Source organism: Procambarus clarkii, chromosome 38 (genome assembly GCF_040958095.1).
Source record: "Procambarus clarkii isolate CNS0578487 chromosome 38, FALCON_Pclarkii_2.0, whole genome shotgun sequence".
NCBI lineage: Eukaryota > Metazoa > Arthropoda > Malacostraca > Decapoda > Cambaridae > Procambarus > Procambarus clarkii.
The window spans coordinates 17,812,908-17,840,581 of NC_091187.1; the positions used below are offsets into that span (position 1 = coordinate 17,812,908).

Sequence of the window (27,674 nt, forward strand, 5' to 3'; positions counted from 1 at the left end):
TCATCAGATTTGTTACAATGCTTTTCCTGAAGAGAGTTCATATATGTGATTATGTTGATGCGTATTTGAGATGTCACTTCTTACTACCTTCTTCTGCTCATCCACCACTTCCACTTCATCCACCACTTCCTATCCTTCATCCACCATTTCCTATCCTTCATCTACCAAGGGCAAAGTTCAGATATTTCGCGAGGAGCGCATCCACGTAAAAACATATGACGCTGTTAACTCTGAGGACAACACGTGTTTGATACAAATTTGATAATTAGTCAATGAATTACTATTTCTTGAGGCGACTAATTGAAGGAGTAATAGTAGTAATAGCAGCAGTAGCACCAGTAGAAGCAGTAGTTGAAGCAATAGTATTTGTAATAATTATTAGAATTAAATTCAGCGGTGAAAAGTCTTATTTGGTCAGAACTACCCACAGTCTGTATACCGTTCTGCTTCAGGTATTCGGTACATTATCGCCAGCCCAGAGCAGTGTAATGGCCGGCTCGCATTACTAGACCAATAGTTTCCGTTACTGCTGAGTGCCCTCACTGCCCGCACAGTGCCCTCACTGCCTGAGTTAGCAAATTAATGAAAACAAGGGAGAGAGAGAGAGAGAGAGAGAGAGAGAGAGAGAGAGAGAGAGAGAGAGAGAGAGAGAGAGAGAGAGAGAGAGAGAGAGAGAGAGAGAAAGAACTGAATGGAATCATTTTGTAGCACAAAAGCTTATTTTGCGCAAGATATACATATTAATAAGCCAACCCAACACATCTATCCACAAGTACATTTTTCAATCTCTGACCCACCCATGATTTGGCTATCGATGCCGAGGGCAGCTGAAGCCGCTGTTTAGATTCTCATTCTGATCTGAGGACAAGATCTGAGGACATAAGATCTGAGAACTCAAGATCTGAGAACTCAAGATCTAAGGATACAAGACGGAACTGTCAACAAGGAATCAAGAAAATCCTGAATTACTACTGACAGACAATTTTCCTGCCAAGATGCACAGCCCTGATCCAGAACGACGAGCCTCCATAACGTGATCCTAGCACCGTATAAAAGTTATCTGCAGTGGTTATTAAACAGGATGATAAAGTTCAGCTCGAGACTGAGGCATTTGTGGAGAGTTGCTGCATTCTCCTCTCACTTCTACACTTTTTTTTCCCAGCTCAATGAATAATAATAGATGCAGTTCTATTCCATAAAAGATAGAAGAGCTATCCAGTTAGCGACAAGCGCAGTGCAGCGTTACTACCTTCGATTTCTGGCAACATTTCTGCAACAATACTGTTTACTGTGGGGGGTCAACAACTACGGTTTAAGTAGAGATCCTTTGGCTGCATGATAGTTTGTTAACTCTATCCACTAAATGGCTTTAACCAATGGATGAATCCCAGCTAAGAAGCCTTTTCGTCCTCGCCACGGACACTGCGTGTGCCTTTGACAGAATATAGCACTTTAGACAACTAGCAAAGCTTCTAGTACTAAGCATATCAGACTTCATTAATTAGCTAATTACGAACTACCTTCAGAAACGGATCGTAAGAGTCGTCCTTAATGGAACAGAATCTTAAAGCCAGTTATTAAAATTGTAAATTTGCATTAGAGATTACTCCAAATGGAAACTAATAATAAGCTCATCAAATAAATGAGTTTCTAGGGTCAGGCCTCTGATGAGCTGATGTCGGATAATACATCTTGAGGTTGGATTTTCATTAGGAGCATTAATGGCATTCATAATGAACCCTAGTCTTGAGAAAATGAAAATGAAAGAGTTAGAGAGAGAGGGAGTGAAAGAGAGCGAGAGAGAGAGAGAGAGAGGGAGTGAAAGAGAGGGAGAGCGAGAGAGAGAGAGAGAGAGAGAGAGAGAGAGAGAGAGAGAGAGAGAGAGAGAGAGAGAGAGAGAGAGAGAGAGAGAGAGAGAGAGAGGAAGTGAAAGAGGGAGAGAGAGAGCTTGCTTTCGCTGTGGATGTAGCAGGATAGAGTGGATGAATCAGCTTAGCAAGGGAAAATGCTAAAACATGAGGAAACTTGTGCATAATGCACATCTCTCCAGCGCCTCAAACGAAAACATTTTAAGGCGACAAGCGATTCCTGGAAGAAAGTGAAGCAGGTAGAGGAAGAGAAGAAGAAAGAGGAGAATGAGAAGCAAGAGGAGTGAAAGAAAACAAAGGCGTAGGAAAGAAATAGGTGAAGACAGACAGGTTTACGACCTCTGTAAGGTCAGCAATACCCCGTCCCATGAACAACAGCCATCAGAGCCTCACCATTGTAATATGGACCAGAAATACTGTTGAAACAAGAACCCACAACGGCTAACGCAAATGGTGACACAAGCGCCCATTGCCAAGCATCTCTCGGTAACGCTTTGATGTTGACAACAATATCTCGTTCTCCTTGTAATCGTCTGATCCTGACAACAGTATCTCGTTCTCCCTGTTTAGCATTGATGCTGGCAACAGTATCTCGTTCTCCCTGTTTGGCGTTGATGCTGGCAACAGTATCTCGTTCTCTCTGTTTGGCGTTGATGCTGGCAACAGTATCTCGTTCTCCCTGTTTGGCGTTGATGCTGGCAACAGTATCTCGTTCTCCCTGTTTGGCGTTGATGCTGGCAACAGTATCTCGTTCTCCCTGTTTGGCGTTGATGCTGGCAACAGTATCTCGTTCTCCCTGTTTGGCGTTGATGCTGGTAACAGTATCTCGTTCTCTCTGTTTGGCGTTGATGCTGGCAACAGTATCTCGGTTTCCCTGTTTGGCGTTGATGCTGGCAACAGTATCTCGTTCTCTCTGTTTGGCGTTGATGCTGGCAACAGTATCTCGGTTTCCCTGTTTGGCGTTGATGCTGGCAACAGCATCTTGCAAGCCCTGTGAGCCCTGTGTTCGCACTAGGTTCGTGTCACTTGAGGTATTCAAAGAAATGTTCATCTGTATTAAAGGTTTGAGAAGAAATGCAAAGAATTCGGTTTTGAATGCAGGTTATGTGCTGAAGTTTGCACAAAAGCACCAGGGTTATGAGCCCATCCAATCGGTCCTCGATACTCGAGCTTAGGCCATTTGGCAACACCAATGCTCAAACTATTAGTATTGACATCCGGGAGTGTGTGTGTATGTGTGTGTGTGTGTATGTGTGTGTGTGTGTGTGTGTGTGTGTGTGTGTGTGTGTGTGTGTGTGTGTGTGTGTGTGTGTGTGTGTGTGTGTGTGTGTGTGTGTGTGTGTGTATGTGTGTGTGTGTGTATGTGTGTGTGTGTGTGTGTGTGTGTGTGTGTTTCAACACTTCGGGATCTCCTTTCCCTGAATATGCCCGCCTTCTATATTAGTATTGGTCTAACAAAATATGTGTAGTGAGCCTTGGAGTCCTGATTTAGGTTAATGAACGACGTTTTAATGTTGTTGTTGTTGTTAAAGATTCGCTACCTGGAACAAAGTTCCATGTAGCACGGGCTATGGTGAGCCCGTAACCGTTTTAATGTTTGTCTGTTTCTTATGTCCTGTTGATATCAGCCTGTTTATTTGTGCCTTCCTTGACATGTAGGGCTAAAATATTTATTGTTTCTGACGTCATTAGGTTAGTTCCATATGTATTTGCTTCTGCAAGCGACAGACTGTTGTGGCAATTAGACTGTTGTGGCAGTCGGGTAGGTGACAGCGAGATCCCCACTAATGTTCATCGTCCTGTTCCTCTTATTTATCTTATCTCCTGCAGCTCTCTCACTCTTCTCTTTGTGTTATCTCTTTGAAAACACACCTATCTGTAACTTTGTACATATTTGTTATACAGGTGTCTACACAACTGTCAATAACTTTGCACATGGTGGGGCCTCGTAGCCTGGTGGGTGGGGCCTCGTAGCCTGGTGAATAGCGCGCAGGACTCGTAATTCTGTGGCGCGGGTTCGATTCCCGCACGAGGCAGAAACAAATGGGCAAAGTTTCTTTCACCCTGAATGCCCCTGTTACCTAGCAGTAAATAGGTACCTGGGAGTTAGTCAGCTGTCACGGGCTGCTTTCTGGGGGTGGAGGCCTGGTCGAGGACCGGGCCGCGGGGACACTACAGCCCCGAAATCATCTCAAGATAACCTCAAGAAGATATTGTAGTTTGTTTTATCTCCTCTATGATTGCATTATATGTGGTATCATTTGTGATTAATACATTTCTGTCAATTTTTTGTTTTTGTTTTCTTGTATTAATCTAACCTGATATCCTTCTCTAAGTTTATTATGCTGCTACCATCCGGAGTCTACGAGGACTCCAAGTCACTGTAGCTCTTTCGTTCGCCCTCATCTCCTCTTGAGTAGTGTGCGTGTGTGCGTGTGTTTATGTGCGTGTGTGAGTGTGTTTATGTGCGTGTGTGAGTGTGTTTGTGTGCGTGTGTGAGTGTGTACATGCCTTCACTTGTGCCTGTCAGGGGGAACACAAAGAGCCGAGTTTTTTTTAATTACCTGTCCATTGTCCAGGTTCGTATTTTTCTCCCCTGTCAACGAGGGCTCGTTTGAGACGACGTATTAACATGCAAATAACTAGTTGAGATCAATAGTTGCAAAAACCCAGGACAGAAAGGATTTACAGCGTTCTCAAGTAACTTTTTTTTTTTATTACTATCGGATAATTTTATATATATATATATATATATATATATATATATATATATATATATATATATATATATATATATATATATATATATATATATATGTGTGTGTGTGTGTAAATCACGAAAGTTAACCAAAGGACTAAAGAGCCAGAGCTCAACCCTCGCAAGCACAGCTAGGTACGTACACACACACACACACACACACACACACACAGGGGTCTCACGGCTGAGTGGATAGCGCTCGGGAGTTGCAGTCCTAAGGTTCCGGGCTCGATTTCCGGCCGAGGCTGAAACAAATGGGAAGAATTTCTTTCATTCATATGCACCTGCTCACCTAGCAGTAAATAGGTACCTAGGAGTTAGTCAGCCGTCACGAGCTGCTTTCTAGGGGTGTGTGTGTGTGTGGTGTGGGAAAAAACCCCAGTAGTTAGTAAACAGTTAATTGACAGTTGAGAGGCGGGCCGAAAGAGCAGAGCTCAACCCCCGCAAACACAACTAGGAGAATACAACTAGGTGAATACACACGCAAGGACGTACACGACATTAAGACGCTCACACACACGACCATCAAATAAGATCCCCCCACCTCCCCCCCCCCCCTCCTCCTCACCCCCCTAATCAATACAATAAAAGATACACACGCACAAAGTGAACACACAAAAACTCATCGTAATTTTAAAAATAACACCAGAATCATGTTTGGTTCCCCAGTCATAAAAAGTGACCAGCTAAAACATGATGGAAAAGTTACCACGATCACCAACTCGCTCATAAAAAAAAAGGGGGAAGAAAAGTGGGAGGTGAAAAGATGAGGAGAAAAGAGGGAAGAGATGGAATAGAGGAAAAGATGGCATTGCTAAAGCCTGAATTATTTGACCTGACCCGACACGAAACGTATAAGGTAGTGGGGATGATTTACAAGGGCCTCTAACACTCTCAGTGTATATTGAAAATATTGCAGAGTGTGTCTGCAATGCAGAGAGGGTATACCTAGGGTAGGGAGGGAGGGAGGGATGGAGGGAAGGGGAAGGTGATGGCGTGGGTAGAGGTAAAGGGGAGAGATTTGAGTGAGAGTGAACGAGAGAGGGAGGGTTGAGGGTCGTGCCGGGAGTAAGGAAGAGGGAATTTATAGGGCAGGGAAAGAGAGAGAGAGAGAGAGAGAGAGAGAGAGAGAGAGAGAGAGAGAGAGAGAGAGAGAGAGAGAGAGAGAGAGAGAGAGAGAGAGAGAGAGAGAGAGAGAGAGAGAGAAGTAAATATTATGATTAAATTTTTATTATATTCTGACATGATGAGCGCTAATAGTTTTATATTACGAAATAATAATAATAATAATAATAATAATAATAATAATAATAATAACGATAATTCAGAGTCGACTCGTACAGTCTTGCAAAATGTTTGTCGGGGGATGACGTTGGCACAGTGTCACTTGACTCTGTTTTCAATCTGATCGAATTGACACCGATCCGGATCCGTCATTGTTTGTCACGTACCCAGCAGCAATTACTTGGAAAAATTAGATGAAGTTTTTTTATCTGGCCTCCAACCTCGGAAAGATAGTTTAGAGACCTCACAGCTGTGGCTGCTCCCTCACTCTCTCCTCCAGTCCAATCTAGCTCCTGATGAAGACTTGAAACATAACCGAGAAAATTATAGATCCTTTCAATGTAGTTTCCCGCACATTTATAATCAGTGTTTCGTGATCGTCTGTTGCGTGTATATATATATAGTCCTCGGGCAAATTAAGCAAAGAGGATTGGCACTTTCATTAAGTCAAGTCATGGTTGGTTAGTCTGGAGAAGTCGACAGAAAATGTGTTGGAAGAGAGGGACTCTTCTCTAATTTCGTTTCACCTGGATAATTGATTACATTTTACTGCATTACTTAAAACCATTAGGAGAAATTGAATGATAGTTAACCACTGGTTATTTTTTGTTAATTCTTCTTCTTCTTCTTCTTCTGAGAGAGACAGAACAGAGAAGCACAGAGGGAGAGTCAGAGATAGACATTAACCGACAGAGACAGAAAGACGAAGACAGAGATTAGACACATGCCAAAAAAAAGCAGACTGTTAGAAATTTATGAAGACTGAGACGCAGATTGATCGATACACAGTCTATAGAAAAAACATTAAATAGAGAAGTTGTGGGAGAGAGGTGGAGGCTCCGAGGGAGGAAACGTGGAGTGTGCAGGGGGAGGCGAGGTGAAAGGAAAGGGATCTATCAGGAGAGAGCGCCAAGCCATTACGACTATATAAGAACATAAGAACATAAGAACATAAGAACAAAGGCAACTGCAGAAGGCCTGTTGGCCCATACGAGGCAGCTCCTATTTATAACCACCCAATCCCACTCATATACATGTCCAACCCATGCTTGAAACAATCGAGGGACCCCACCTCCACAAAACCCTTGGAAGGGGTCAGAATAAGGATTTGGGATGGGAGGGACGGGGAAAAAGAATGGTGCCCAACCACTTGGACGGTCGGGGGGATTGAACGCCGACCTGCATGAAGCAAGACCGTCACTCTACCGTCCAGCCCAACTGGCTGGGTAGGGGAAGTGGAAGGGATTGTATTATTTACCATTATATATACATATTTTTTTTTAATTTTCACCAATAGAAATGGCTACAAACAACTTGAATGTACTTCTTTTGCTGCAGGCAGAAAACGTCTCTTCAATTATTATGCTTTCCAGCCATAAATCTTGAAACTAGAATATAATTCACTTGTCTCCAGGGGTGACTTGGACAACATAAAAGCTTAATAACACACTTGACTGTGCAACTTACAGCGTCCAGAACTTCTCAGAAATATACGTGTCTCAAAAATATTACCAAAAAATCTATAGGAGTATTTAATATCATAGTGCAGAACATCCAGAAATTATTTCAAATGAAAGAAAACACCAATTTCATAATTAGTACTTTATTTGTGAGACGTTCATATGAAACAGTTACATTTAGGAACACCACACATCAGCTTACCATAGAGTCGCTATAAATATTCCAATAAAAGAAGCAATTATGATAATTATTTAAATTGAACTAGCAGTGTGTTCTCGAGGACGGCTTCTTGACATGCAACATCTGAGGTACGTGCAAGGTTGCTACGTCAGTCACATGCAATAGAACCTGATAGCTAAACCGGGCCAGCATTGCAGCGCACTTGTATCATCACGTTATGAATAGCACGTAGAAACGTCGTCGTCCCTTCACTTTCTAGTGTGTGTGGTGTGATGAACACATTTCAGACACGTTATTGTGACTCCTCGTCTGCAATAACACGTATATTGAAGACAAAATTATCAATTTTCATGTTAGGTTAGGTTCGGTCAATTAGGGTTCAATTAGGTAAGGTTTTATTGGCATAGATACGGTTGGGGTAGGTATAATAAGATTGAGTTTTGTAGGGTAAGGTTTTGTTAGGATAGAAAAAGTTGGGTTAGGTTCGGTAAGGTGGGGTTTGATTTATTTAGTTTCGGTCAGGCTAGATTTCTTAAGGCTAGGTTTGGTTAGATAAGGTTGGGTTTAGGTTGGGTTCAGTTATGCTACATATAGTATGGTTGGGGTTGAATTTGGTTCATTTAAAAGCGATGAAGCTGAGACGTACAAACATTTCTCAGGTCTTAGACCATACCTGTCCATTTGCCACTGAAAAGTTCTCAACCACCTTCTAGATGAACGTTTTAACGACCAACATAAACTTTCAAGAACGCTCGAGCTTGATACAGAACTTACAAATACTTCAACGAGAGGTTGAGAACATAATAAGAGAACGAAAGGTTGAAGCCAACATAGCAAGAGAACGAGGGGTTGAAGGCACAGTGTCATCACAACTGGCACCATCTATCACACACACACTATTGACTCGAGCGTATTCCGGTGCCACCATTCATTACCGTGAGTGTCAAGCCGGTCGTTGCCCTGCCAGGCACACACCTTACAATCAGCTCAGGTCCTCTGAGAACCTGGCTTTGCCTGCCTGGCGTGTGGTGCGCTCTATTATATTCCCACTCACGCAAGCCAACCAAGTTGTATGAGATACTAATGCCAGACAACTCCGAGAATGTGGCTTTAATCTTACCGGATTGTTTGTATAGTGAAAGAGAGAGAAATAATGAAAGTAATAGTGAGAGTGAGAGCTAGTGTGATTAACTGTCACACTCTCTCTCTCTCTCTCTCTCTCTCTCTCTCTCTCTCTCTCTCTCTCTCTCTCTCTCTCTCTCTCTCTCTCTCTCTCTCTCTCTCTCTCTCTTCACCTGCTTGCCTCAAGAGGACAGACAATAATCTGAAGCAGAAACACCTATTGTGTAGAGAGTTTCAAAGACATCAATACATCAAGAGGTAGGTAAGGACCTCGCTCACAAAGGCAAGTGGTCTTCGTTCTAATCTCAGGCAGGGTCTTGGAGGGACCATGCTCAGAGGAGCAGGGGGTCGCACTCTCAGTTAACTTGAAGGGCCTGTGGAACACGGTGCAGAATTCCTTTGTTTATGATGAGGAATTCATTATAGTTGTTAGAGTTGGGGAAGCCAGAGATATGGAAAGGGAAAGGGTTTGTGGTAGATGGAAGTTGAATGAGGGATGGGGTTGTAAGGGGCTGTGGTTGTTTGGGAATGGGGCTGAATGGGGATGTGGTTGTTTTGGGAAGGGATTGGTCCGGTGTTGGAAAGTTAAGGGATTTATTGACGTTGTAAAGGTTAATAACTTAATGGTCGAAGGGTTGTTAGTGTATGGGGGGGGGGGAGGTTGTTAGTGTAGAGGAGGGTGGCAGTTAGTGTAGGTGTGGGAGGTTTAGAACCCCATTGAACCTCACTATAGTGGAGCTAAGATCAGTTAGGTGTTAAAAAAATGATATTTGACAATGAGTCAAAGAGTAGGTAATGTAAATTACTGCATTGAAGTTTGTGGCCATCGAAGACTACAATAGTTGCTATAAATTATCAAAATTAACTTACAATAAAGCAAACTGCAGTCTTAGAATGTATAATACTAACAATTGGTAAAAAAAACTTGCCCATTAGTGCAAACTTAAGGACACATATGACCAAGTTTTTTCGCAATAAAGGTATCGTTCAGCGCCAAATGTAATCAGCTCGAGGATTAAAAGAGACCATTTTGTGGCTTATCAGAACGGCCGTTCACTATAAAGCCGATCAGATTTAATTAGCATTCCTTCCATCTTAAAGTCAGCAGCTGCGAGCTCTTGACTCCTGTGTGCCAAACCTCTACCACAACCACCACCATCAACAACATTACCACCACCACGACCCCTCACTAGCACAACAACCACCATTATCATCAACATTACCACCACCACGACCCCTCACTAGCACAACAACCACCATTATCATCAACATTACCACCATCGTCATCTCCACCACCACAACCACACCCACCATGATGAACCACAATGAGAGGACTTCCGCAGAATGTGGAAACAAACGAATCGAAGAAATGTAAGGAAACCCTCGTAATGGTGGTCAATACAGAAAGAAGATGCTTTGGAAGCCACCTCCATCTACAATATTTAGGGTCAAATTCGACAAATAAATAGAACGCCAGACTAAATTATTACGTAACAGTTATAACAAGGCTAATAGGCCGAGTCATGAAGACCTCATGTTACCGTAGCCGCTGACAGATAGCATTGATAGGTATATGTCCCACCACCAAATCTCCAGGTGGTTAATGGTTGATAAGCAAACTACAATAAATGGAGCTCCACCCCAGGAAGCACAAGACGGTTGAGAGGCGGGACCAAAGAGCCAACGCTCAACCGTCCAAGTTCTCCCCTTGTTCACAGGTTCTCCCCTTGTACTCAACTAGGTGAGTATAAGGGGAGACCAACTAGGTGAGCACACGCACGCACCCCCACACAATCCTCATGGAACACAAATGAGGAAAAGAGGACATTGAGCGGGACGCGACGGCTCAGTGTGTCCTGAATGAAAACATCTTTTTTCTAGGAAGACTCAGACAGAATATCCTCGCCAAATTTTTTTTCTGTCATATTGTGTTGCTATTATCTCTGTGGATTGTGTTCTCGCTCCCTCTCACACACACCCTCACTCTTACATGCACTCACACACACTCTCTATCTCTCACTCATTCAACAGTCATCCCTGCCTCCTCCCTACATTCACAAAATAGGTGTGACTGAAAAATTGCTCAACATTTTAAGAACGTGGCACCCTCGCTGCACTGGAAACCACAACGTTTGGGCCCCATGAAAGTCTTCATAGGTTGCACGCTACAGCAAGTTATGGAAGCAACAGGGGCGACAATAAGGGCCAGCGGACGACACACAGACAGGGACGACAGATAGCATCAAGGGACGACATCACAAGCCAGGGGACATCTCATTTACACACACACACAGACATACACACACACACACACACACACACACACACACACACACACACACACACACACACACACACACACACACACACACACACACACACACCAAAGAGCCAAAGCTCAACCCCCGCAAGCACAAATAGGTGAGTACACACACACACACACACACACACACACACACACACACACACACACACACACACACACACACACACACACACACACACACACACACACAAACACACACGCACACACACACATAGACTGAAGGAATGGAGGAACACACATAGACAAACTGAAGGAATGGTAGAACAAAAGGTTGTTAGAGTTTAAGCCAAGCAAATGTAATGTAATGAAGACAGGTGTAGGGAGCTGGAGGCCAGATACTAGTTATCATTTGGGAGATGAAATTCTTCAAGAGACAGTGAGAGAAAAAGACTTGGGGGTTGATATTACGCCAAACCTGTCCCCTGCAGCCCATATCAAGAGGATAACATCAGCGGCATATGCCAGGCTGGCCAACATAAGAACGGCATTTAGAAACTTGTGTAAGGAATCATTCAGAACTTTGTATACCATATATGTCAGGCCAATCCTGGAGTATGCAGCCCCAGCATGGAGTCCATAGTTTAGTCATGGATAAGACTAAACTGGAAAAGGTTCAAAGGTTTGCCACTAGTTCCTGAGCTGGGAGGAATGAGCTACGAGGAGAGCTACTGGAATTAAACTTCACGTTGCTGGAAGACAGAAGAGTTAGGGAAGACATGACCACCACATTCAAGATTCTCAAATGAATTGATAGGGTTGATAAAGACAGGCTATTTAACACAAGGAAAACACGCACTAGGGGACACAGGTGGAAACTGAGTGCCCAAATGAGCCACAGAGATATTAAAAATAACTTTTTTTAATGTCAGAGTGGTTGACAAATGGAATGTATTAAAGTGATGTGGTGGAGGCTGACTCCATACACAGTTTCATGTGTAGATATAATAGAGCCCAATAGGCTCAGGAATCTATACAACAGTAGATTGATAGTTGAGAGGCGGGACCAAAGAGCCAGAGCTCAGCCCCCCTCCACCCCACAACCACAACTAGATGAGACCACATAAACACGCTTCTCATGCGTCGTGGCTGTTCATTACGATTAAACTGCGTCCAATAACTCAGCAGTCGTTTTGTACACGTCCGCTAGTGATGGGATCACATACTCCCAGAGAATATGGGGTCGTCTACGGAGAGTATATTGGGAGTATACGGGGAGTATACCGGGAGTATTCAGGTAGTAAACGGGGGAGTGAATGTGAGAATATACTTGAGTAACGTAGAGTGAGAGGGGAGAGTAAGAAGTGAGAGGGGTAGAATGAAAGAGGAGAATGAGAAGGGGGGACGAAGCGGAGGGACCAATGGAATGGAAACGAAGGGGTCAAGGTGGTGATGAGGGGAAAATGGGAAGAGGAGTATTGGGTGCAAAGAGAGGGAAAGAGACCCGGGTACAGCCGGGAAGCTCTTCTATATGTATATAAATAGAAATGTATATCTGTTCGAGGGTGGAGGGGGAGAGTTGGTAGAGGCGGGAGGGAAGAGGCAGAGAGGAGGAGAAGGGTAAAAATGGGGTAGAGGAGAGGGAAGAGGAGAGGACGCAGACAAAGGAGAAAAGAAGAGGGGGTGGAAATTTACCCCACTAACACACACACACACATATATATATATATATATATATTATTACACACTAGGGGGGTACCTAGTAGTGCCCAGGAAAGTCTGTCTCTCCACCCACTTTCCTAATTCCACCCCATCTCCCCCATTGTCCCCCTGGCCCCAATCTCCTAGGTCCCCCTAACATAGATTATGTATATAATGTGGCCGGATGCCCATTCCAGGGGGCACTCTACTAGTTACACTCATCCAACTCGACCACTTTTCTTTAAATTCCACTAGCTATTTCGTAAATCTTGCGTCCAATCCTGGCTGGTATGCTATTCCCAATATCCAGGGCCTTGTGATTATTAAGTAATCTTTTGTTGCGTATATTATCAAAAGCTATGGATAATTTACATGTGAGGGTAGCTCTTAGTCCAAGCTACAGAAGGTTTATTTATAAGAAATAAGATCATATGTTTCTGAATGAATATTGGTTAAATATACCCAAGATTTATACTTAATGGTTGCTTAGAGAGAGAGAGAGAGAGAGAGAGAGAGAGAGAGCGAGAGAGAGAGTGAGAGAGTGAGAGAGTGAGAGAGAGAGAGAGAGAGTGAGAGAGAGAGAGAGAGAGAGAGAGAGAGAGTATGCGAGCTGGTGTCACCCCTGCCACTGTATCTTGTTGCATCGATCTAACCTGGGCTTGTCTCCTGGTGTTTTTCTTGTCCCCAACGGACCCCATGGCGAAGGCCGGACATTTTCTCGTTTAGGTACAAGGGTATTGTCCAGTATGGATTGCTTATATATACGCCTTGGGTGTGCTCGTCTAACTTTACTAGCAGACGTTGAACCTTAACTGTTGAGATCAGCCTCCTAACCTGTAGTCGACTGGTGAAAAAGTCCCTCATCACGCAGAGATCTAATATATATATATATATATATATATATATATATATATATGTATATAAACAGCATTTTAGTTTATATGTATAATCTGTTTTCACCACTTCCTTTCCTATTTCATTCCAAATAATTGAGAACACTAAGCACGTGATTTCCAACTTTCTTTTGAGTTATTTTGATTAAATTCATACTTTTTTAAATTCACTAAATTCATTAAATTCACGCTTTTTCGTATTTTTCCATCTAAAATATCATAGTTTTCTCTTCCTGCCACGTTCCTTGACTATACTTTAAGTTGTGGTCCAGTCTACCATATTTTTGTTATCATCTATGCATGTGATATTTTGGTTATCCTCTTACTTCACGCTGTTCAGCTCCAAGATTAATGATACCGGTCTCTGTGTATGGCAGAATTGGGCTCCTTGCTAGTGCCTTATTATCCAGAAATAGTCTGACAAAGCTGAAAATATGAGAGTTTACTTTGGGTTGTCTGAGTGTATGTTATTAACTAAACTTTCTTGAAAATATTTACCTTTGTATCTGTTACTCTTTTCTCAGGGTAACAAACTATCTATAACTCATAGCAATGGATTGTAATGATAACTTATTCATTCGCTGATGTTCTTACTCTCTCTCTCTCTCTCTCTCTCTCTCTCTCTCTCTCTCTCTCTCTCTCTCTCTCTCTCTCTATCCACTATATTATGAGGGCCGGTGCATTAATTTTCAACATACATGGTGATACGTTATCTTGTCCTTCACTGTTGGTTTTCTCCTGATGTGGCTGTGCAGCAATTTAGGTTGAGTCTTTGCCTTGCTTGCTATGTCAATTTTATATTGTCTCTTTGTCTCTCCTCTCACCCTGACGTACTCATTCCTGGCGCTCTGGTATCTTTCTCTTGCTCTCTATTGTCCTGTTATTTCTATAGTTTCTCCATGTCCTTTTACTTAGTTGCTTTGATATCTTACCTCTCCCATTAAACCATGTTTCTTGTCTCCATTTATTTTGTTTCCTTTCGGACCAGGACGAACGTGTCTGCTGCCTCCTTCCGCGTGAGTCCATCATGTCTTGGGCCGTCTTTCCTCTGAACTCTGTTTCCCAAGCCACATCTGTTAGAAATTTTCTTATCTCTTCATAGTTTTCCTTCCGGAATGCTGGCTTTTTGTGTTCTGGACCTTACCTTGAGTACCTTAACCCTACTTCGACCAGGTACTCAAACATCAGTACACTGTGATCACTCATTCCCACAGGGGCTTCGAAACCGATTTCCTCTTATGTCGGAGTAGTTTAGAGTGAATACTTGGTCGAGTCTCGCTGGTTCATCGTTGCCTTGTAATATGTGCATTCATATCTATATGTGTGTCACTGTGTGTTTCCTTGCCCCTCTTTATCATTTGCCTTTTTTTTCTTCTCATTCACTCTTCCTCTTCATATGCGTTTTGTTTTTAGTTTTTAAACTGTTTCTATGGTTCATTAGGAATGGTGATATGCCCATTGGAATTTACAAGCTAAAAGCTGTTATCCTTCATCGACTCATCCTCTAACAGGTCCTCCTAATAGAGCGTCGCATTTTGACGTATACTCTACCTAAAGCCTAAAATAGCCGTACTAGAAAATGGTAGCGGCTTACGAAATTGACCAAATGTCCCGTTTTCTGTTGTTTGTCTTCTGGTAGGTTAGGATACGGTATTTTAGAACGACAGTTTATTGATGTTGGGAAGCCTTAAGAGGACGCGTTGCATCCTTATCTTGACACTATTAACTCAATTATTTGGCGAAGGTATTACCTCTTATATAAGAAGAAAAATCTAATTGAACAACAGCTGAAAATATAAATTTATTTCAACATTAAAAGCATCTCAAATGATTTCATTAAATATTATATTTAATTAGAAAGTATGAAAAAAAACATGCTATAGATTTCGCTTTAAAATATTCTGTTTGGCAAATATATTAACATTCTTTAATTATATATTCAATAACGGTTACACAAAAATCCTCTCATGTGTACTATACCAAGGTTTTCAATAAGCTTTTCATGAAATGCCTTCATAAAAAGCTATTTTGCAAAGTAATTGATATTGGGAAGGAAAATTGGTATTGGTAAAAATGGAATCCAGGATCCGAGACGGGATTACCGATGGAAAAAAGCGAATTGCATTAATCGGTACAACTCCTGAACGTTACAAAAGGGGGGGGGGGTTGGGCGGGGGGGGGGGGGGTGAAGGGGGACCATAGAGTCTCTCCCGAGTGGCTGAGTGCAACTAGGGGATCTGACAAGATTTCTCCGAGTGGGCACGAGTAACAAGGGGGATCTCCCCAAGACTCTCCCGAGTGGGTGAATGTAGCTCAGGGAACAGGCTGCCTTCTACAGAGTGCAGGAACAAGTTGCCTTACAGAGTTGCAGTGTTGAAACAAATTTCCTTCTTGGGTTACAGAGTATATTGGCACTCACATTTGATAGATAAAGAGCACCTGGAACAAAATAACTTCTTGATATATATATATATATATATATATATATATATATATATATATATATATATATATATATATATATATATATATATATATATATATATATATCAGGGAAAATATATTAACAACTTCCATCGAGAGAAACAAGTAAATATTCGATGTAAGTCTTTAAAAATAGACTTTACAAATATGTTGAGATAATCGATTTTGACTAAATAAGAAACATTTATAACCTTCAAAAACTAGCACAATTGAAGACAGAAGAAACTTTATATATATTCTGCTAAGTATTGTAAATATGTGGCCACGTCTGTGGTAGAAAATAATAATAATAATAATATAAAAATTAGTATTAGCAGTGGCGTCCAAGGCATCTAGGAATGCCAGAATAAGATATATGCTCAAGCCAAAACCCATACCAGTTATAAACTTATACCCAAAATGCAAGTACTTCAGCACACATTTTCCAGATAATGTAAAAATTTGCTTCAAGCCTTCCCTCTGACACACACACACACACACACACACACACACACACACACACACACACACACACACACACACACACACACACACACACACACACACACACATATTTACATCACCACACACACATTCTGCTTTTCCCACGCTATTTATGTCTCATTTGTGTCTTATTTAACGTGTAACGTCCCCCTTCCTCCTCGCCCCAGCTGGGTCGTCTCACATCAAAAGACCTTGTTCAAATACCAGGGCACGCGCGCTCCAGGCAATCTTGAGACTGTCCTGTGGAGTGGTGGCGTCTTACGTGTCTTGAGACCAGTGAAGGAAAGGGAGTGGAACAGGAGAAGGAAGAGGAGGAGGAGGAGGAGGAGGTACAGAAGAGGAAAAGAAGATAAACGGGAACTTTAGAAGGAGAAGGAAGGAGGAGGGAAGGAAAAGAAGAGAGGGGAACGAATGGAGATGAGATAGGAAAGAGATGATGAGGAGAATGAATGAGAGTTGAAGAATGAGAAAGAAGAGGCGAAGGAGGACAGACCTAAGCTCAAGAGGAGGAGCAGGTTGCGGATCAGAGGCAGGTAAGGAAGGAAAAGAAGGAAGAGAAAGAAGAGGAGAAAGAGTAGGAAGGAGAGGAAGAGGTGGAAAACATAGAAATATGGAAATATGAATAGGAGACAAACGAATGGAACAGGAGAGGATGAAAATAGGAATAAACCTGAATCCCCTGAATTTAAGTGATAATGTCTGTGTCTGCTAGAGTAGCGTCTGTGTCTGCTAGAGTAGCGTCTGTGTCTGCTAGAGTAGCGTCTGTGTCTGCCAGAGTAGCGTCTGTGTCTGCTAGAGTAGCGTCTGTGTCTGCTAGAGTAGCGTCTGTGTCTGCCAGAGTAGCGTCTGTGTCTGCTAGAGTAGCGTCTGTGTCTGCTAGAGTAGCGTCTGTGTCTGCTAGAGTAGCGTCTGTGTCTGCCAGAGTAGCGTCTGTGTCTGCTAGAGTAGCGTCTGTGTCTGCTAGAGTAGCGTCTGTGTCTGCCAGAGTAGCGTCTGTGTCTGCTAGAGTAGCGTCTGTGTCTGCTAGAGTAGCGTCTGCGTCTGCTAGAGTAGCGTCTGCGTCTGCTAGAGTAGCGTCTGCGTCTGCTAGAGTAGCGTCTGTGTCTGCTAGAGTAGCGTCTGCGTCTGCTAGAGTAGCGTCTGCGTCTGCTAGAGTAGCATCTGTGTCTGCTAGAGTAGCGTCTGTGTGTGCTAGAGTAGCGTCTGTGTGTGCTAGAGTAGCGTCTGTGTCTGCTAGAGTAGCGTCAGTGTCTGCTAGAGTAGCGTCTGTGTCTGCTAGAGTAGCGTCTGTGTCTGCTAGAGTAGCGTCTGCGTCTGCTAGAGTAGCGTCTGTGTCTGCTAGAGTAGCGTCTGTGTCTGCTAGAGTAGCGTCTGTGTCTGTTAGAGTACCGTCTGTGTCTGCTAGAGTAGCGTCTGTGTGTGCTAGAGTAGCGTCTGTGTCTGCTAGAGTAGCGTCTGCGTCTGCTAGAGTAGCGCCTGTGTCTGCTAGAGTAGCGTCTGTGTCTGCTAGAGTAGCGTCTGCGTCTGCTTGAGTAGCGCCTGAGTGTCCGAAAGTAGCGTCTTTGGCCATCTCAGAATTCCAATATCCCGTTTCCCACGTTCTCAAATCCAGTAATCTCATTTTTAAAATCTCTCTGTCTCTCTCTCTTTCTACTTATCTATCTTCCTCTCTCTCTCTCTCTCTCTCTCTCTTCCGTTCTATCTTTCAATCTATCTATTTACATGATAGGATATTTCGCTGATATTTTCCTCCCTTCAAATTTAGAGAAAATTCTACCTCCATTCACAGTTGTCTTATCGTCGCTTTAATCAACACCTTTCCTTATCCTCTAATTCTTTCTCTTCCACGACTTCGTACGCTCGCTCTCCCCTTCAACGATACATCGTCCGTCACATTATGGGATTTCCTCGACTTAGAGTAGAGCTTCATCCCTTCAGGGGCCCACAGGAAGCCGGGTCCTTCTAAACCCAGATTTTTCAGCTTTTTAGGAGCGTCTGTCTTTAAGTTGAATAGTACAAGAGAAAATGTGAACCTTTCTTTTCACCAACATCGGCCGGAAACTTGTCCATTGCGTGGCATCGGTTTTAGGTCAACATGTCTCTAAATTATTGTTGACTTTTACTTAGTCATTTCGACGTGTCAGGGACTGATAAAAAGAGCATCTATCCTAAAGCCTTTCCTATAATTTTGATTTATTTATGACCTGATAAACATGTAAAGAAATTCGACGATAAGAGTTATCAGGAAAATTAAGAGAGAGAACAAAAGTTGGCCTCAGCTTTTGTGCCCTAAACGTTTTTGTCCTCAGTTTCTGTGCCCAAGTGAAATACATTAGTTATTTAGATAACATCGCCAACGTATCTCTTAAACTTCAACTGGACCTGGCAATTGTATTTTTGCGTTTTTGCTTTATATTTTATTATGTTAGAGGCACTTCCGGTATAATCTCGGGTTGTTAGCTCCAGAAGAGGAGCACAAGTGATGCGGGTGAAGGTGGAGTGGGCTGGCTGGCTGGCTGGCTGGCTGGCTGGCTGGCTGGCTGATTGGCTGGCTGGCTGGCTGATTGACTGGCTGGCTAGCTGATGGGCTGGCTGGCTTAATGAATGATTCATTATCTAGTAGGCTGGTAGGCGGGCAAACAAAGGTTACTGGTTGTTAGCAATGTCGGATATTGACTACTGAGAACAAAGGCTTTTTATGTACATGATGTTGGAAGACATACTGTATGTGTGTTCTCTGTCTGTCTGTCTGTCTCTCTCTCTCTCTCTCTCTCTCTCTCTCTCTCTCTCTCTCTCTCTCTCTCTCTCTCTCTCTCTCTCTCTCTCTCTCTCTCTCTCTCTCTCTCTCTCTCTCTCTCTCTAACTGTTTACTGTCAAATGCTGACGATATGATCGATTTCCCTTTATTATATCACGTACTTTATTTACCCAACTTTGAACAAGCAACTTCCAGCATACCTGCAGGAGGTCGTTGTTGTCAAGAAAAGTTATGGCTGGTCGTTAGTGCAGCTTGTTCGATAATAGTGGCTTTGTGGCCTGAGCCCCAAGGAGGAATATATTACTGATTAACAAAGATATGAAAAATATATTGGACTTGATTTCCTTACCTTAGGTGGTCAAAAGTCCTTCTTATTCAGGAAGGATTTGAAAGTTAAATGTCAAGTATTTTGTGTAATCGTCTTGCATGGTAAAAATGATTTAAAGACCACATTTGAACCTTTCACTTTTAAAACACATTTATCAGCAAAACTGGCTTAAAAAACACTAAGGACGAGATAGTTTTAAAGTGGTATTTAAGTTTCTTATCAGACTCAAAAAGGCTTAACCTCGTTGGTTGTGCCATGTAGTCTTAGGCTGCCCAGCTCCTTGGTCTGTCTTCAGATCTTAGCTCCTGTTGGTTTGAGCCAAGTCTCGCTACATATCTTTGGGCACATTTTAGTTTGATTTCCCTGCTGCCCATGCCTAGGGCAACATGCTTTACAAAGGTCGTAGTTCTCACTGTGTTGTGCTTGCAAGTAGAGCATTAGCTCACCCTTCCAGCCCTGATTCAACTAAATGCTTTTCATTAAACTAATTCATTACTCACACGCTGTTATGAGGCGAATCTTAACACTTCCATGATTCATCAACATCCTAAGCTTGCCCCCATGTCCCTTCGGTCTTTTTTTATGTTTAGTTACAAACATTTCATATTTATTTGTTCTCAGTCATTTCCTCTAAGAGTATTCATATCGCAATCGTGTCTCTTTCTCTTCATCTCTCCATAGTTGTAATGTCAATTTCACACAACTTTTCCTCATGTCTCAACCTCATGTCTCTTCCGAATTCATAACTGAGGCTAACTTTGAACTTTTTCTATATTTCTTTCAATAGATGTGATCTGATGAGGAAATGCATGTTTCAGAGTAGATCACTCATTAAAAGTTGGAACATAATTGTGTTCAGAAATTCTATAACCCAATTATGTAGTCTTCATGTTATCTCTGCTCCTGATTATTTTCCAGTTTACACGATTACAAGAGATTACATTACAAGAGCCTTCAGTGCAAGTGTGTGTGTTTGAGAGTAAGAAAGAAAAAGTGAGAGACATGGACAGCATGCTGATATACCCTGTAACGTATCAGAGACCCGTTCAGACGGAGAAAAAAGACAGGAGTTTTCTCACGAGTCTCACATGCCAGAAAAGAATCGAGGTTCACGTATCAAAACAGACGAGACAGCTGTCGTGATCCTATAAAAGGTTTTGAAGACTTTTTGGACGATCATCTGACATCCAGGGTTTCTCCAAGTACTGTTTCTTCACCCTTTTCCTTCACATCCTTGTTATCATGTATCTTTCCTAATTTTCTTTCTACTCCCTCCATCACTACTGGACTCAACCTACGGTAATCCCAAATTTGCATTGATCTCTATCATATTAATGCTGGAATCTGGAGTTTTTTTTTATGTACCTTCATTGTACTGTAGTTCGCTCTGAGCTTCCGCCTTCACTAACCTGTCTCACTCGCTTCACAGTCAAAATATCTCTGTAACGTTCAACTTTATGAGTAATTGTATACTCGCTAAGTGAGTCTTTTACGAGACGTTATTTCGGGTCAATAGTGAGGGAGATGAAGAGAGAGTGAGTTATTGGGCCGGGGTTCGAGCCCCGGCTGGTAATTGACTGCTCGCAAATCTTCAAATGTTCGCCTCAGTTCACCTAGCACTAATTGGGGACCTGATATAAACCACTTGGCGCATCCTGTTCCAGTCAGAAACTATCACCTTCTGTACTTATACTGGTGAAAGAGAGAGAGAGAGAGAGAGAGAGAGAGAGAGAGAGAGAGAGAGAGAGAGAGAGAGAGAGAGAGAGAGAGAGAGAGAGAGAGAGAGTGAGACATGCAGAAGTAGAAGTAGAGGGAGTAGTAGAGTGATATATGATTGGATGGATGAAATAAGGGAAGAAAACCATTAGGATATCGTTCACATAACCCAAACGCTTAACTAGGGAAAGGAGGTGATGAAAATATTAGTGAATAACCTAGTTAACTCCTCTCAGACTGTTTACATTCTATTAACGCACATTACTTGACATTCTCACATTAGCTTCAAGCCTTAATATTAGATTCACCCTCACTGAGATGAAAATAGGAGGATGAATATATTTTCCTCGTATCCAGCATAATACATAGGAATCGAACTTGAAATAATTGGTTATTGCCAATGATAACGGTGTTTCTGCAGACAATAATGCTTCACCTGTTGCTGAATCTATTTGCGTTATTGATTTACCCAAACCTGCGTGAACTAGTGGGGTAAGGCGAACATGCACACTGTATGCTCAAGGGTTTAATATCTCCAAAAAAATGACTACGATAATATATATGTTTTCTTTCGTTCACAGACCTCGTTCGTTCTTTTCTTTGATAAAGCCGTATTTAAATACTCTTATTTTGTTATATATTCTACGAGAAATGCCTCATTTTATATAACGAACCGGATGGGGGGTTATACTTATGTGTCTGGGTCTCTCTCTCACCTCTCCCTTTCTCCCTCTCTCTCTCTCTCTCTCTCTCTCTCTCTCTCTCTCTCTCTCTCTCTCTCTCTCTCTCTCTCTCTCTCTCTCTCTCTCTCTCTCTCTCTCTCTCTCTCTCTTCTCTCTCTCTCTCTCTTTCTCTCTCTTTTCTCATCCGCTCTTTCCCAATCTTTCCCTCTCCTGCCTTTCTAATTTCTCTTCCTACTATACTACCCTCTTTTCAATAATACGTAAACGATGCCAACAATTATTTCTTCAGAACAATTTTTAAAGATAATTGATAATTATTTTATAATGACGAGGTACAATAAATTTAATCCTCCAGAAACGGATGAGAGAGCTGGAGTTACATTTACTCAGTCATTTAATCAGACTTTGTTAATATAATTGTTCAAATGGTTACATTTTTAGTGATATAAAGTTTGTGTTCACTAAAGTAGGAGAAGAGCAAGGAATAGTTTGTTTACATTCATATCCCACTTACATTATAGTTGTATATTACCTTCATCTGTATTAATAAGTTTCTTTTTAAATTATTATCATGAATTCATCATTAAAAATGAGCAATAGTTTGATTTCAACCAAAGCACAGGTTTTGCTTACCAATGTATAATATGAATTTCACACTAATTATTATTTTCATCCTTAGAATAATAATTTTTTTGACATATATAATTAGCAATTCTAACTTGACTTTTTCCCGAGTAATAATTTGACTTCTTCAAGGTTAAAAAAATAACTTCCTTCAGTTCGCTTAAATATGTTGATTCAGAAATATCATTGCACATGACAAAACAGAGCAAAAATACACATAAATTCAATGTGCATTAAACTTTACAGCAGAACAGATGGGCGGCCAGGTGGGAGGTTGGAGGGTGGGGGGGGTGGGTGGGGGGGGGGGGGGGGTTAAAATGATTGAAATTCGAACAGGGCATCTGCAGGGCCTAATGACGTCGGGCTAAATCCTATTTCGGTAATCAAAGTCAAGTAATTTTTATCGTGGAGGCCTTACATCCTCACACACACACACACACACACACACACACACACACACACACACACACACACACACACACACACACACACACACACACACACACACACACACACACACATACACACACACACACATACACATATACACACACACACCTGTGGTGGAGGCAGACTTCATACTCAGTTTCAAATGGAGATATGATAGAGCCCAATAGACTTGGGAACCTGTACATCAGGTGATAAAGAGTTGAGAGGCCGAACCGAAGAAATGAAGCTCAAACTCCGCATGCAATTAGGTGAGTACACACAAACTTACAGAGCAAGAGAGAGAGTAATGTTGATTTCTGGTTAATCATTGAACGAAACACTCATACAACCATGTATAATTAATTTCTGAACAATTTTTTTTATCTACTTTATTAATTTTACTAATAGGACTGTTGTAAATATTGTATACATGTTTTGGTAGTTCAGAAAGATAAGGAGAACAATTGCATGCTGGCTTATGTACAAGATCGATAACAAAACTCTTCATCAAAGAGAGTTGAACCAAGGTCATATGAACCAAGATCAGGTGAGCTTAGGTTAAAGGTAAATCAGCTTAATTCTTGGTTAGAATAAAGTTAAAGGACCACTTTTGACCTTCAGAATTCAGTCAACATTTTCATAAATAATTGTTTTGATTACAAATCAACTGAATTCCGTGACCAAATGAAACGTACACGACATATTATATTTTTATTCTTGATTAATGGAGAGTGACAAGGAGGCACGTGCCAAAGACATTTGAACACATAGGTACTGAGCTAGTCATCAATAATATGTTATTTTCAGCTCTGATAATCGATTTAGCATCTTACTGCTCATTCCTGAGTTATCACAGACTGACAAATTGGAAACATTACCCCATAGAGCTAGTCAAGTGGCACATCAGCGGCCCACTATCTGGTTGTCAGAGGAATTATGGATCATCAATGATTTTTACAACAGTTAAATCGGGGTGATATATTTTTTTTTCGAGGAAATGCGTTCGCTAATTCTGCATCAGCAATCCACATTGGTTTTATGATATTTAAACCCGCATTTCGGTAGTGTTTTAAAAGCCCGGGCCATTTTTTCCGGCTGATCTAAAAGCATTTTGCCGGAGTGAAAATTTGGTGATGAAAATTATAATTCGTTATAGATTTTTGTTTTTCAGTAGAGTGTGGGAGTTGTGGAGGGGTTAATTCTGGTTTTAAAGTAACTATTTGAAGTCACATATTTACCTTCCTCGTTAATGTTATCTGTACTAGGTAAAGTTAATAATACAGTTCAGAATCAACAATTCCTTGAAATATGAATAGCGGATCTAGAAATAAACTCAAAGAGTGGCTACCTCACAGGAGAGATTATAGTGGCCTTACGGTTATGCTCAAGATTTTCAACTTCCATGATAGTGATATGGTGGCAGTCACAACTCAAGGCCCTCAGCCTTGAACAGTTTCATACGGGCTGGGACTTTCTCATGAACATCATAAGCAATCATTAATTACAAAACTAACTCGCATTTGCAACATGTTTGCTCAACACGCATGTGTGCGTGGAATCAAAGTCAATTGAACGTATGAAGGCTCTGGTATATAGGTGGCTCCTGAGTAGATTAGTTTATTTCTAGATTCACTTATTAGTCTTATGAATACCATCTCCATTCTGGGTTGAGAGAGAGAGAGAGAGAGAGAGAGAGAGAGAGAGAGAGAGAGAGAGAGAGAGAGAGAGAGAGAGAGAGAGAGAGAGAGAGAGAGAGAGAGAGAGAGAGAGGGAGAGAGAGAGAGAGAGAGAGAGAGAGAGAGAGAGAGAGAGAGAGAGAGAGAGAGAGAGAGAGAGAGAGAGAGAGAGAGAGAGAGAGAGAGAGAGAGAAGAAAGTGGGAGGAAATAGTATGAAGGCTGTGATAGGTCATGCTCTCAACACTAACAATACTAGCCACGTCCGCTTTAGCCAGTTGCTATTTCTACTGTTTCAGCTCCTATTCCTACTCCTTTTGTCCCTGTTTCTTCCTTTACTCCTATTCCAGCTACTATCTGCTACAGTATATTTTGCGGTTCTTCGTGGTCTTCTTGCTTCAGAGTCATCTGTTGTACCTGTTCCTTCTGTTGTTAGTGGTACTACCGCTGTCTTCCGCGTCGCACCTAGGAGTCGCGTCACGTCGGGGCGAGCTAGTTAGTGTCCTACCCGGCTCACTTCAACTGAGGGGTAAACAGAGCTGTCTGGCGCCCAACGCAGCGGTTTCTTAACGCTCACTGCTTCACAAAAACATTCTCCGGACCATCAAAAACACTCACATAAAATAAAGCACAAAATAAAAACCACCCACACACACACACACACACACACACACACACACACACACACACACACACACACACACACACACACACACACACACACACACACACACACACACACAGCCACGTCTTGGCCGTCAAGTTCCCAACGTTTGCTCAGTTGCCTAAATCATTTACTTTTCTTCAACATTTTATTAAATTATTTGTTTTTTGTTCAATTTCGAAGCCTTTTCACTGTCGGTAAATTCGTGGTCCAATACTATAATTTATATCACTATTTTTACTATAGTTTTCGTCATTGTTACTAAAATCTTTATTATATATTGATATTATTTTGGTCCAATTCTAGTTTAATTTAAATATATGTTACGTATATGGTTATGGCTATTGGCAATATCTTAGGCAAAAGGAGAAGAGAGTTTGGATATCTTATGCTAAAATCTTTATTTTTGTTCTCTAATCTTCTCTTCTCTGCTGCGAACTGACATGAGACTTGAATCATTTCTAAATATACACAATACGAAAGTCTCTACTTTAAAGAATAGTATCTATATCTCGCATATCAATCTAAGTCTTTTTAACTGGTAAAATTTACTCAACACCTTCTTGAGCTGACTCTTGAAATCTTACTCAGCTGTTCTTTATTTCACTCAGCACCATCCTGAACCTTCACTTTTAATAGTCTAAAGCTGTACTATATTTCACTAAGCAGCATCTTTAGCTGGCTTCTTTAATCTTACTTAGCTGTAAAGCTGTAATCTATTTATTTCAGCACAATCTTGGGCTGGCTCCTATAATTTTCCTCATGTGTAATTTATTTCTCTCAGCACCCTCACTACCTAGGCTCCATTAATCTTTATTCATTGTTTCAGATTACTTTCTTCGGCATTTTTCGAACTCCATTATCAGTATATTCATTTACTCTCTTGTTAATCACCATTTATGAGCTCAATTTTTAATCTCGTTTACTTCAATTACTATTTTGTTTAATATATAACATGACTCACCTCTCGCGGTCAGCCATCATGCTCTCGAATGATGAGAGAATATAAATTTTATATGCAAACATTTGAATCATAAGACTACAATTAGAGAAATTAAATGCACATTGACATGCTGAGTATCCAAACAAAAGATCTGGTTGCCAAATTTACTGTACCTTATAATTTTAGTCACTACAAGGGTCGCATCAATGAGATAGTATTGTTAATTTGTGCATTAACGGAGACATAAACACGATTAATACGTCTGAGAAAGAGGAATAAGCTTATATTTCATGCTTCTTAAACTAAACTGCCATAATGGAGATAAAGCATAGTCTTGAAGTATTATACACACCACTTAACCTAAATTAGCAGCACGCTCCAGTCTCATACGATTAAATCAATTATAAGAGACAATGATCCTGTAATTGTGGGTGATTATAAAAATCCAGAAGTTGACCGGAATGCCTAATTAATTTGATAGGAGGCAAGGAGCTCAATGAACAGGTTTGAAGAAAATTCCTAACCCAGATAATGACTTCAAAGCAAATAGACAATAATTATCGTAGTTTTAATGTCACGCGGAAATTTAATTACTAATTAACGATCTGTGAATAATTATGACATAATTACATGTTTATTCAGCTAATCCTCAATATGAACTTAGGTATACCCAAAAAATCATTTGTCGATTACAGATTATAATACGGAAAACATCGAAGACATGTTTCGAGACTTTGTTAATGTCAGTAGGATTGAATGAGTCAAATGAGAACCAAATAACACGTAAAACGAGATGGATAGATGTCACAATGACTGTCAGGGTTAATAAGTCAAAAGTACTATGAAATAAATATGTAAATGAGTGGTATCCCTCAGGATAATACAAATTACACAGGATCATACAAGGAAGGTAATATAAACAGATATATATTAAACACATTCTGTAAGTATGGGTAAACAACGTTTACACACACACACACAATATATATATATATATATATATATATATATATATATATATATATATATATATATATATATATATATATATATATATATATATATATGTCGTACCTAGTAGCCAGAACTCACTTCTCAGCCTACTATGCAAGGCCCGATTTGCCTAATAAGCCAAGTTTTCAGGAATTAATTGTTTTTCGACTACCTAACCTACCTAACCTAACCTAACCTAACTTTTTCGGCTACCTAACCAAACCTAACCTATAAAGATAGGTTAGGTTAGGTTAGGTAGGGTTGGATAGGTTCGGTCATATATCTACGTTAATTTTAATTCCAATAAAAAAATTGACCTCATACATAATGAAATGGGTAGCTTTATCATTTCACAAGAAAAAAAT

General features: G+C 41.2%; 2 protein-coding genes across 3 annotated transcripts in view; both read right to left on the minus strand.

Annotated features, from left to right (window-relative positions):
- Positions 1-27,674, minus strand: part of LOC123771896 (opioid-binding protein/cell adhesion molecule) — a 365,209-nt gene that overhangs the window by 220,280 nt on the left and 117,255 nt on the right. The window lies entirely within an intron of this gene.
- On the minus strand, positions 17,183-18,067 carry LOC123751087 (adventurous-gliding motility protein Z-like). Its single transcript, XM_045733188.1, has one exon. It carries the CDS (start codon positions 18,065-18,067, stop codon positions 17,183-17,185), a length of 885 nt encoding a protein of 294 aa, XP_045589144.1.